Below are 13346 nucleotides of genomic sequence, written 5' to 3' on the forward strand. Positions count from 1 at the left end.
TGAAGCATGACCCAGATGGATATACAGAACAACAGAAGATTAGAGAATATGTGGTCACGTGGCCATGCTGAACATTTTGCTGGAAAATATTGTGCTGCAAACCCCATAGTATTTATTTTCTGCTAAACCTGTGTGTAGTTTTAACTTCGACTGGGATTTATGAATCTTAGGCTACAATTTCACATGTTAATACTTGTCTGCATTCGAGGTTTTTTATTATGAATTAGTAAACTGGTGTATGGTTATATTAAACCTAGAGCTACAAAGTAGACTTGACAAAAACAAACAGGGAAATGACAAAAAAGAAAACCAAGTAAAATTGGAAAGAGCTTTCCTCTTCACCTAATACTTTCAATATTGTCCCTGAAGTTTGTTGACCCCTATAATAATTTGTTTATTAATATATGTGTGTGTATGTATGTATACATGTATATATGTAATGTGTATGTATAGTTCTTAACTAGGTAAAACCTAGAATGTGTTTTAAAGCATATCTTCAATTGTAGCAAAAGTATCAGGGTTTTTTTTTTCATATTGCTGATGCCTATGGTCTGAAAATTGGTGAAGTAAACTTTAGCCTGCTCTACAATTAGATCGAATCCTCACTGCAGAGTGTGATTCTTTACTTCTCATTTGTAGTATACCATCAGCCACACCCAGCTGGAAACAAGAACTCTGCAGCTCTCAGTCTGGCACTACGATCGCTTTGGGCACAACAGTTTTCTTGGAGAGGTGGAGATAGCTTTTGACTCATGGAACTTTGAAAACCCATGTGATGAGTGGTTTGTGCTTCAGCCCAAGGTAGGAAATACTTTCAGATTAGTCCACCAGCTACACAATTAGACAAGCGTGAACAAATGTGATAGTTTAGGCCTGAAAATGCTGAAGGCTTCTATTTTCAAGTAATAACAAATATTATTGTAATTTTAATAGATACTATAAATCCGTTATTTTAGAAGCTCTTCATAGATGCATGTTGTATAATATAAAAATATGTAATCATATATGAATAACTTTTATTACTTAAATCCATTTATCATTTGAAGATCTTCATGGATTGCTAAAGACCATCCTACATGATCCTATTATAACAAGAAAGCCTTTTTTATGCCATCAAAAACATATCCACAGAGTATGACCACTTTCAAAACATTATCTCTCTTTTTCATAGGCAGGGATGGTCTTCTTGGCTCACACGAAAAAGCAACTACTTGCCAAAATATTTTTACTTTAGGGATTCATAAAATGGCCGTGTAATCTAGCATGTTCAGTCCTAGAACAACAAAGCCTTGAATTCATTATAACCAACTAAATTTCTTGACATTTACTGTCAGTTTCTAAGTAAGAAAGAGAATGAAAAGGTTACATTTGTGCTGCCAGAGATTATTCTTTATATGTTGTAGCAAAAGGTCATTCGGTAAAGGTAGTGAACTGAAATTAGCATTGATTTCCTCATGGCTTCAAAATGCCTATGTGATCTTGAGCAAGTTACTTTCTCAACCTTGATATTCTAATTTGTAACATAATAATCAGTATGGTATCTGTCACTATAACTCTGAGACCTGGGATATCTGAAGTGCTTGGTTCTCTTAGAGAATTGGTATTATATTTGTATAAGCATTTTCTATAAGCCTGTCAGCATTCTGTTAGGCACACTGTAAACTGTAAATAAAAGCTTGGTAGTATTTGCATTGATTAGTAGCTTGACCCAGATTGGCAAATCTTACCTAGACTTTGGAGTCTCGGCTTTCTATACTTCTTTGGCTTCAGTTTCAGGTACACACATCATTGACCTCTCTTCCTAGCTCCACGAATGCTAAACCTGTACATTATTAGCTCTGCACTATACTGTTCAGAAAAGAAAACTTTTTTTTTCTCTTCTAACAGTCAAAACAATGTCTTTGGCCTGCCTGGTTCTCTTAACTCTAAATATATTATCCTTCCAATCGTAAGCTGATAACTTGCCAGTGAGGTAAGATGTAGTGGTTGGAATAAAAATATTGAAAACACAGTCTGGTCAGAACTGTAGGATAGCCACAAAAAATCAGACCCAATAGATATAACTAATTTGAAAGTTGATGTGGGAGCCCCCTATTGTGCTGTGATTATCATTAATGAATAAAGAAAATGTTTTGGACCTATAGCAAGGCAGAACTTAGGTAGTCAGGGAATGCTGGACTGAATGTTGGGAGAAGGAAGAGCTGAGTCAGGGGACGCCATAGAGCCTCCACCAGAGATAGACATGCTGAAACTTTGCTGGTAGGCCACAACCTGGGGATGATACACAGATCAATAGAAATGGGTTAAATTAACATGTGAGAGTAAGCCAATAAGAAGCTAGAGCTAATTGGCCAAGCAGTGAGGGTGCTGGCAGAGAGGGTGAGTTGTAAGTACTTGTCTCCATCAGAGGCAACAGAGTTTCCTATCAAATGTAATATGACTGGCACTACCACATTTCTACAAAGTTAGAAGACTTGAAATCTTTTCCTCTCCCTCTGCTCTGCATAGATTTTGTTCAGATTGCACATTAGAAGGAACTGAGAAATGGCTGTCAACAGTATTATAACAGTTGATGGTTCAGTCCATCTTCTACCAGGAGCTAAACTGTATGTGAAAGATTCAAACTTCTTTGTTAAGCATAAGTCTACTGACAAAAAGACTGAAGAAATCATGAAAGAAGGTAATGTACTTTACCAAATGGTGATCCACAATGTCTATCTTCACAATATCCATGTGATTCCTCCATCAAAGAATAAGTATGGCTACAATAATTATAATAATAATTATTATTATTATAATAAGTGCCTGCCATGGAGCATGTGTGAAAGATAAAGCACAACTCATAGAAGTCCATTCTTTCCTGCCATGTGGCTCCTGGAGATTGCACCAGGCTTGCTGGCAAGTTCTTATCTGCTAAACTATCTTGATGGTCCCATGTTTTCCAAATTTTAAAGACATAGCCTTACAACACATAGCCTTCTGAGATGGCGCAACAGGTAAAAGCAATTGCTCTGTGGGCCTGGTAACCTGAGTTTGATCCCCAGAATCTATAAAAGGGTGGAAAGAGAGAACCTACTTGTCTTAGTTAGGGTTTCTATTGCTATGAAGAGTCACCATGACCATAGCAACTCTTATACAGGAAAAACATTTAATTGGGTGGCTTATAGTTTTAGAGGTTTAGTCCATTTTCATCATGGCAGGACACTTGGTGGCATGCAGGCAGACATAGTGCTGGATAAGGAGCTGAGAATCCTACATCTTTGGCCCACAGGCAACAGTAAGTGAACTGAGACACTGGACATGGCTTGAGCAGATATGAAATCTCAAAGCCTACTTCCGTAGTGGCACACTTTCTTCATCAAGGCCACTAAAGCCACAACTCCTAATGCTGCCACTCCCTATGAACTTGTGGGGGCCAATTACATTCAAACTACCTTCAAAGTTTTCCTCTACCTCCACACATATGCTATGACATGTGTGCTCTCAGACAAACACACCTAGAACTCCTCAACCTTTATGTACTTAGGAATAGTAGTTGATGAATGCAAAAAGCTTAGAAAGAAAAGATAAAATGTCAAACTTGTGTGGTTTAATGTGATGATTTTTTTCACCTCCATTAAAGACAGATGATCTTCACTGATTAAAGGTCAGAAGTGACAAGACTTGATTATTGTCATTTGTCTGTTTTGTCTTTTTTTGAGACACTGTATTTTTATATAGCACTAGCTGCCTTTGAACTCACTACATAGACCAGGCTGGCCTCAAACTCACAGAGATCTGCTTGCCTTTGTCTCCCAAGTACTGGAATTAAAAGTATATACCACCATACCCAGCAAGACAGTAATTCTAGTTATAGATCTTCGTGTTGTGTGTTATAGAGTTGATTTTCACAAAATTTCTTGCTTTTTCTGCCAATAAAATAAAGGCAATAACAAACCATAAAATCAAATTCAGTACAATTATTTGAAACAGTCTCCTTCCTGTGTCAGTCATTTCAGTTCAGGTGACACACTACCGGCTGCTTAGGATTTATTGTGAGCAACCCTAGAGTCTTGAGGTTTTTATCTCTTATCCAGCTAAGGTGGAGTGTGAGTTATAGGGACTGGTTTCTCTAGTAATAAAAGATCAGAATTAATATTTCCGCAATCCTAACTTCCCTTTACAGGGGAAATGGCAGAGCAATATGCTGTTGTACTGCTTTTTCTTGTGTTACTGAAAGTCCTTCAGTACTGACAGCTTTATTTGTGTTAGGTTCTACAACAGGAGCCAGTGGGGAGGCTGGTGCAGACAAAAAAAAGGGATTCAAGTTGTCAAACTTGAGTACTGTGAAGTAGTTTCACAGTACAACTTCCATTTTACTGCATGACGTGGAATGCTTGATTACCTATGACTCATTATCCTTTTGAAAGTCACGTTAGCTAGTTAGACAAGAAGTGTTTGTCGGTATGAATTGTCATTCAAGCCTTCCCAGGAGGCGCTATTAGAAAAACAAAAGCCTCTGGAAACCGACAGAAAGTTTAAGTGGTTTTCTAAGGAAATGTTCTCTTATTTTGCCTCCAAGCAAAGAGTAAATGTACATTTCTGTAGAATTATTACCTAGCTAAAAGCTGTTCTTTACTTGACAGTATTGACACTTTTGTCTGTAATTTATTTCCCTACCTTACACCTGCAAATGTATTTGAATGTCTCAGGGTTGTTTTTTTTTTTTTTTTTTTCTGCATGGAAAGTGGATTTGTCTTTTCAGACAGTAAAAGACAGTGAGTGTCATTTGATTATTTCACACAAACACACACCCATCTGCTTTGAGAATCTCAATAATTTTTTACTGCTTTGGGGTATACTTTTAATCAATGCTACCTCTTTTCCTGACTCTAAAATCCTCACTTGATATGCCCCAGATTTGGTTGCAGCCTAGCATACCATACCTTTATTTTCGAATAAATACAGCTCTCCACTGTTTCTTTACCCACATTCCCTGACCTCCCAGTATTTGCAGGTGAAGGGCCCTTGTAATATGGAATAAGCTGATTAGAATTTTAGCTATCCGGAACGTGTTGCAATGAACATGAGAATGCAAAGGTCTTTTTCATTTCCTTTGGCCATATAACCAATAGAAGGAATAATGAATAATATGGTAGTGCCAGTTTTTATCTTCATTTTTGAAAGGCATCCATGCTACTTTGTATTACAGCTTTATTAATCTGCATTTCTCTAGTAACAATGTGCAATCATTCCCTTATCTGTATCTGTACATCTTTAACAGTTGTACATATCATCTTTGTAGTAGGAGCTATTCCAGCAGGTCTGAGGATAAATGGCATGTGAGCTTGATTTGTTTTTACCTAAAATTGATAGTTTTAAGCACTATTCATAAACCCATTGGCATTTACATGCGTTCTTTTGACAATTTTACCAAAATTTAACAAGGTTATTTGGTTTAATTTTGACCTATTTGAATTCCCTCTGTATCTTGGTTACTTACGTCCTATCAGGGGTAGATATTTTCTCACACCACCTAGACTGTCTCTTTGTTGAGTGTTTCCCTTGTTATACAGAAGTATTGAAATTGTTGTCATTCCAGGTTATAAGATGTGATCCCACTTGTGTTTTTGCTTTTGTTTCTTATGCTTCTGAGATCATATCCCTGCCCCTGACAAAATAAATGATTGACAAAATCAGTGCCATATAACTTTTCCCCTACACTTTCCAAATTATTTTCTAGTTGTCTTACCCTTTTGGGTCTTACAGGTAAATCTCTAATCCATTTTGTTTTGACTTTATATATGCTATATAATGTTTACATAGGTTAAGTATTTAGTTTTATTCTTCTGTTTGTAGACACCCAATCTTTCCTGCACTGTTTATTAAAGATATGGTCCTTTGTCCATGTGTGTTAGTCACTGTTTTATTGCTATGAAGAGACGCTTTGACCAAGGCAAAGAGAAAGCATTTAATTTGGAGCTTGCTTACCTTTTCAGAGGTTTAGTCCATTATCATCATGACAGAGACCATGGTGCCACACAGGCAGACATGGTGCTGGAGAAGTAGTTAAAAACTACATACTGATCTGCAGAGGGGTGGGGAAAGAGAGAAAGAGGGAGAAGGAGAAAATAGAGAGAGACTGAGCCTGGTATGTGCTTTTGGAACTGTAAAGCCCACCTCTCAATGACACTTTCTCCAACGAAGTCACACCTGCTCCAACAAGGTCATATCTCCTAATCCTATTCAAATAATTTCACTCCTTTGTGACTAAGCGTAGTGACATTTAAGTTGAATTTTAATAAATAAACACTGCCTGAAGATCTGAGAGTAAAACAGTCCCACTGGTCAGTCTTCTGGACCAGTTTATGGTAACACACCTTTAATCCCAATATCCACAATGGCACACACCTTTAATCTCAGTAGCCATAATGAGATGCACCTTTAAACCCAGTAGCTGCACTAGTTGCCATAGAAATCGGGTGGTGCATGCATTTAATACCAGTAGTTCATGCCTTTAATCCCAGTCCTAGAGAAAAATATAAGATGGGGCAAAACAGCTCTCAGACAGTCTCATTCTGAGATTCCTGGTGGCAGGATTGCTATTTTCAGACTGAGGTCGAGATAAGAGCCAGGCTGTTTTACTTTTCAGATCTTCAGGTTGAACCCCAAATTTTTCTCTCTGAGGTTTTATTAATTGTGCTTCAACTAAGTATTCAAATATATAAACCTATGGAGGGCATTCTTTTCCAAACCACTACAGTACTTTTATTGAAAATCAGTTGACCACAAGGTCCTGTATTTATTTCTGGATTCTTCATAAGATTCCATATGCATATTTGTCTATTTTTTATCTCAGTACCATATTGTTTTCATTACTTTTACAAGGGAGCACATATGTGTTTCAGTGTAAAGCTAATAAATATGCATTTGTATATAAATATTGATAGGAAACAATCTTGTTCGGATATATGTTTGGTAATTAAAATTTGGCTATATTTTTGTTTTATTGTTGTGGCTATTATAAAGGGTGATGCTTCTCTGCTTTCTTCCTCAGCCCATTTATCATTTGTATATAGGAGGGTTATTGACTTTTTTTTTTTTAGTTAATCTCATATCCTGATGGATTGATGAAAGTGTTTATCATCTGTAGGAATTCCCTGGTAGAGATTTTGGGGTTGCTTATGTATACTATCATAGCATATGCAAATAGCAAAACTTTGACTTCTTCCTTTCCCATTTTTTATCCCCATGATCTCCTCTTGTTGTCTTACTGTTCTAGCTAGAACTTCAAATGCTATACTGAATAGATATGGAGAAAACGGACAGCTTTGTCTTGTTCCTGAGTTTTTAGTGGAATTGCTTTGAATTTTTCTCCATTTGATTTAATGTTGACTGTCAGCTTGCTGTATATTACTTCTATTATGTTTAGGTATGTTCCTTGTACATCTGGTCTCTCCAGAACCTTTGTCATGAAGGGATGTTGGATTTTCTCAAAGGCTTTTTCAGCATCTAATGAGAAGCTCATATGTTTTTTTTCTTTCAGTTTGCTTATCTGGTGAATTACAATAACAGATTTTCATATGTTAAACCATCCCTGCATCTCTGGAATGAAGAAGCCTACTTGATCATGTTGAAGGAATTTTGGATATGTTATTTTTTGTTTTGTTTTGTTTTTTCAAGACAGGGTTTCTCTGTAGCTTTGAAGCCTATCATGGAACTAGCTCTGTAGACCAGGCTGGCCTCAAACTCACAGAGATCTGCCTCTCTCTGCTTCCTGAGTGCTGGGATTAAAGGCGTGTACCACCACCACCCGTCCCAGATATATTTTTGTATTTTGTTTGCCAGTATTTTAGTTAGTACATTTGCATCATTGTTCATGAGGGAGATTGGTCTGTAATTCTCTTTCTTTGTTTCATCTCTGTATGGTTTGGGTATCAGGTAACTATGGCTTCATAAAAAGAATTTGGTAATGTTCCTTCTGTTTCTATTGTGTGGAACAATTTCAGGAGTATTGGTATTAGCTTTTCTTTGAAATTATGATAAAGTTTATGCTGAAATCATCTGGCCCTGAGGGGTTTTTTTTTGTTTTTTTTTGTTTGTTTTGGTTTGGAAACTTTTAATGACTACTTCTATTTCTTTATGAGTTATTTAAATTATTTATTTGGTCTTGATTTAATTTTGGTATGTGGTACCTATAAAGTGCTATAAACTCCTCTGAACACTGCTTTCATAGTGTCCCATAAGTTTGAATATGTTGTGGATTCATTTTCATTGAATTCTAAGAAGTGTTTATTTTTTTTATCTATTCTTTGACCCAGTCACTGGTGATTCAGTTGAGAGTTGTTCAATTTCCATGAGTTTGTAGGCTTTCTTTAGTTTTTGTTGTTGTTGTTGAACTTTAACCCACGGGGATGCAATAAGGTACAGGAGGTTATTCCAATTTTTTTTCTGTCTGGTGAGATATGATTTGTGACCAAGTATGTGATCAGTATTCGACATGGTTCCATGAAGGGCTGAGAAGGTATATTCTTTTGTGTTTGGGTGGAATATTCTATAGATACATGTTAAGTTCATTTGAGTAATAGCATCTGCTATTTCCCTTATTGCTTTGTTAAGTTTCTGTCTGGCAGACCTGTCCACTGGAGAAAGTGAAGTGTTGAAGTCTCCCTATATTAATATGTGAGGTTTGATGTGTTTACATTTTAATAATGTTTCTTTCACAAATGTGGGTTCCCTTGTATTTGGGACATAGATGTTCAGAATTGAGATTTCATCTTGATGGATTTTTTTCCTTTGATGAATGTGAAATAACCGTCTCTATCTCTTTTGAATGATTTTAGTTTGAAGTCTATATTAGGATAGCTACACTGGCTTGCTTCTTAGGTTCATTTGATTCCAAGATCTTTTCCAAACCTTTTACTCTGAGGTAATTAATGTCTGTCTTTGAAGTTGAGTTGTGTTTCGTATATGCAGCAGAAGGACAGATCCTGTTTTTGATTCCATTCTGTTAGCCTGTGTTTTGTATAAGCATATTGAATCCATTGATATTAAGAGATGTTGATGACAAATGATTAATTCCTGTTCATTTCCCTCAGTTTGTGTTTTCTTTATTATTTCTACTTCAATTTTCAAGTCTTGAACCACTTCCTTCACATGTTTGTTGCTTTATTTTTTGACTTTTGTTAAGGGATTTATTGATTTCTTCCAAATTTTTATTTGCATTTCCTTGATTTCTTTAAAGGAATTTTTTATTTCTTCTTTAAGGACCTCTATTATCTTCATTAAGTTATTTTTAAGGTTGCCTTCTTGTGTTTCAGCTGCATTGGAATATTCAGGTCTTACTGCTGTAGGATCACTGGGTTCTGGTGGTGCCATCTTGTTCTTTCAATTGTTACATGTATTCTTACACTGGCATTCACTCATCTGTTCTTCCAAAGGGTATAAGTCATGCCTGTGTCTATGCAATCTGTTCTTCCAACTGGTGTGATTTGTACTTGTCCCTATGTAGTCTGCTGGGGTGGCAGGGGAGGGCTGGTCATGGGGAGGGTGTTCAGGTTCATGGGGTTGAGCCGCAGAGTGGGTCTTGGAGGAACAGAATCCAGTGGTTGGTGGTGGGGTTGGTACAACAGGGAGACAGGTCTCTCACCTGCCTGCAGGCTTGTGGGGACTGCGCCAGAACACTGGAGTTCATCCAGAGGTGGGGGGAGGGCCAAGCTGCCTTGCTGGTACTATGATGAGAAGGGGAGGGGAAAAAGATATGTCCTGGGATTTAGGGTTTGGATGTTGGGGCAGTTCAGCTAGGAGGTCAGTCACTCACCTGTTCTACTAACTAGAATATGTCGTGCCTATGTCTATGTAGTCTGCTGGGGTTGTAGAGGAGGTGGGCCACAGGAAGATGTTCAGGTGCATGGTGTTGGGTGCTGGAGTGGATATTGGAAGGACAGAGTCCAGTGGGTGGCAGGGATAGTGGTACAGCCTGAAAACAGGTCTCTTGCCTGTTTGTCAGTTCTTGGTGTCATTCTTAATAAATTTTTCTAACTATTCATAATTGCTCTAATCTACAGTTTTACAGCTACATAAACCAACAACTTGGCATTCAAATATTTGTTTCTGTAAAGTATTTAAGCCTAATTTCTACAATGACAGCTGTCTTTGTACACAAATCAATTTATGTAATATTGAGTTATATAATTACCACGCCAATGTGCCTGCCATTAAGAACCTTAGAGACTAATACAGCTGACTCTCTGTGGATATGAATTGAGCAGAAGAAACATACCATCTTTGTAGAGGTAACCCTGTTCATTGCTGAGGATAATACATTAATTCAATGAGTTAGAAATTGGGTAGTTTAAAACAGCTTCTAAACACTATTGACAGTAGCATCTATGTCTAATGCATCCCCACAACACTTACAAAAAGGCCCTGTATGAAACTGAATTAAATCCTATATTTTTCTGAGCAGAAATTGGTTGGATAATGAAAATTATGGTATGGAAGGAACATGTTACCTCAAAACTTCCAAGCCAGAATATCAAATATACCCAAATATATATGTGCAGATTTCAAAATAACCCTACATTTTATCTGTCTTTGTATATTACTTTGCTATAAAATGCACTGGTTACTTTTTTGTCAATTTTGCACAATCTAGGGACATCTGATAAAGGGTACTTCAACTGAGAAATTGTCTCTATCAAATTGGCCTGTAGGCAAGTCTGTGGGACATTTTCTTGAATGATTGATGTGGGAGGGGAGCACATGGGAGCAGTTCCAACCCTGGGCAGGTATTCATGAGCTGTATAAGAAAGAGGTTGAACAAGCCACAAGGAACAAGCTAATTAGTAACTTTCTGTATGGACTCTCCTTCAGTTCCTGCCTCCAGGCTCCTGTTTTTGAGTTCCTTCACTGATTTCTCTTCAGGATGAACTGTAAGGTGAAATAAACCCTTTACTCCCAAAATTGCTTTGGACATGTGGTTTGACAGAACACTAAAAAACAAATTAAAACATCATAAGATCTCATTGCTATTATGTTATACTTTTATAATTCTTTTTTTCCATTTTTTTTCCATTTTTTTATTGAGAAAAGGAGAAAAAAAAACAAGTTTCCACCTCCTCCCAGCCTCCCATTTCCCTCCCCCTCCTCCCACCCTTCTCCCCCTCCTCCCACCCTTCTCCCCCTCCCCCCACTCCTCTCCCCCTCCCTCCCCAGTCCAAAGAGAAGTCAGGGTTCCCTGCCCTGTGGTAAGTCCTAGGTCCTCCCCTCTCCGTCCATTTCTAGGAAGGTGAACATCCAAACTGGCTAGGCTCCCACAAAGCCAGCACATTACATAGGTTCAAAACCCCGTGCCATTGTCCTTGGCTTCTCATCAGCCCTCATTGTTCGCCATGCTCAGAGAGTCCAGTTTTATCCCATGCTTTTTCAGTCACAGTCCAGCTGGCCTTGGTGAGCTCCCAATAGATCAGCTCCACTGTCTCAGTGGGTGGGTGCACCCCTCGTGGTCCCGACTTCTTTGCTCATGTTCTCCCTCCTTCTGCTCCTCATTGGGACCTTGGGAACTCAGTCCAATGCTCCAGTGTGGGTCTCTGTCTCTATCTCCATCCATCACCAGATGAAGGTTCTATGATGATATGCAAGATATTCGTCAGTATTGCTATAGGATAGGGTCATTTCAGGTTCCCTATCCTCAGCTGCCCACGGAACTAACTGGGGACCTTGGCTTGGGCATCTGGGAGCCACTCTAGGTTCAAGTCTCTTGCCAACTCTAAGGTGGCTCCCTTAACTAAGAATTGTGCTTCCGTGGTCCCCTATCCAACCTTCCTTTATCCCAATCCTCCTTTTTCCCCATTCTCCCCTTCTCCCTTTTCTCTCCCCATCTCCCCTTACCCCCATCCCACCCCACCCCCAAGATCTCAATTTTCTCCCCGGCCATTTTGTCTACTTCCCATAGCCAAGAGGACAACTATATGTTTTTCCTTTGGTTCACCTTCTTACTTAGCTCCTTAGCAATCAGGGAAATGCAATGAAAACAACTTTGAGATATCATCTTACACCTGTCAGAATGGCTAAAATAAAAAACTCCAATGATAGCCTTTGCTGGAGAGGCTGTGGAGGAAGGGGTACCCTCATCCATTGCTGGTGGGAATGCAATCTTGTGCAACCACTTTGGAAGTCGGTGTTTCGGTTTCTCAGGAAATTCGGGATCAACTTTTATAATTCTTAAGGTTTGTGTTTATAAAAAAAATCACTAGTATATTTTCCCTTTAGCTGAAAGTCCGCATAGCATCAACGCATCCCGACAATGCATGGTGTGAGTCTGTCCTAATATGTTCTGTATTTGTATGTACAATTTGCACTTATCACTTTTCCGACAATGTATTTCATAACTTTAAAATTTCACCTAATATAAAATAGGACTTCTTCGATTAACTATGACAGTATAGTAAACTAATGGAAACCTTCCAAGCTTTAAACAAAAATCTGGGATTGCTGTTTCTCATAATTCTGTGTATTGAATGAGCTCATCAAGACAGTTCTCAGTCAAGGTATTGGAGAGTTGCAGCCAGATAGTTGACTAAATCTGACATTGCTGAAGAACTGACTGAATTGGATGTTTAGGTTAGCTTACTTCCATATCCCATACTTGGTGTTGCTATATTCTGGCTGATACAATGAGGTCTGCAAACTAGATCAGGTATTTGTCTCTTCAACATGTGGGCTGAAACTCTCACAATGGGGGGGGGGTCTAAGAGAGCGTATTCTATAAATACCCATTCCAAGAAGGGAAATAGAAAGAAGCTGTCAACCTTTAGACATGAGCCCAGAAACAAATATATTGCCACCTCTGTCATGTTCCATTAACCAAAGTAAAGCAACAGCTACTCAGTCTTAGAAAAGATGAATAGCCTGTCATAGTATCAAAACAGTAAAGACTATTCTAATCAACTGTAGTGTAAAATTTTTCAATTATGACATATAAACTAAAATTGCTGCATTTTTGGGTTTTGGTAGAATTGGGGATCAAATCCCTAAGTGCCATGTATTCTGAGCAAAGATCTACTATTAGGTCCTACCTTCAGCACTACTAAAAACTATAGAATAATAAGAAAAGTCTTTGAAACATACCTTATTTAAAAAGAACAAAGTATTACCTGATGTACTTTAGTTTATAATATTATCTGTGCAAATTAGTAAAATATTTCCAGTATATGTGTGTTGGCGGGGGGAGGTGTATCTGTGTATATGTCTGTGTGTTAAGTTTTCAAGAGTCTCTAGCTTTACTATGTGAAAGTTTGGCTCCAGAGCACCTTCCATCTACTTTCTCAGAGAACTGAGGAGCACAGTTCTCCTTGATTCAGTGT

At 38.0% G+C, this 13346-nt stretch overlaps 1 protein-coding gene across 1 annotated transcript in view; it reads left to right on the forward strand.

Moving 5' to 3' along the window:
- LOC121442587 (synaptotagmin-like protein 5) overlaps window positions 1–13346 on the forward strand; it is a 103204-nt gene that overhangs the window by 64016 nt on the left and 25842 nt on the right. Inside the window, exon 13 of the mRNA XM_041644181.1 lies at window positions 640–801. Coding sequence (XP_041500115.1) covers window positions 640–801 — 162 coding nt within the window. The remainder of the gene's footprint in view (window positions 1–639; window positions 802–13346) is intronic.

The sequence above is a fragment of the Microtus oregoni genome, unplaced genomic scaffold, assembly GCF_018167655.1.
Source record: "Microtus oregoni isolate MIOR12 unplaced genomic scaffold, Mior012 000092F_000, whole genome shotgun sequence".
In the NCBI taxonomy this organism is placed as follows: Eukaryota; Metazoa; Chordata; class Mammalia; order Rodentia; family Cricetidae; genus Microtus; species Microtus oregoni.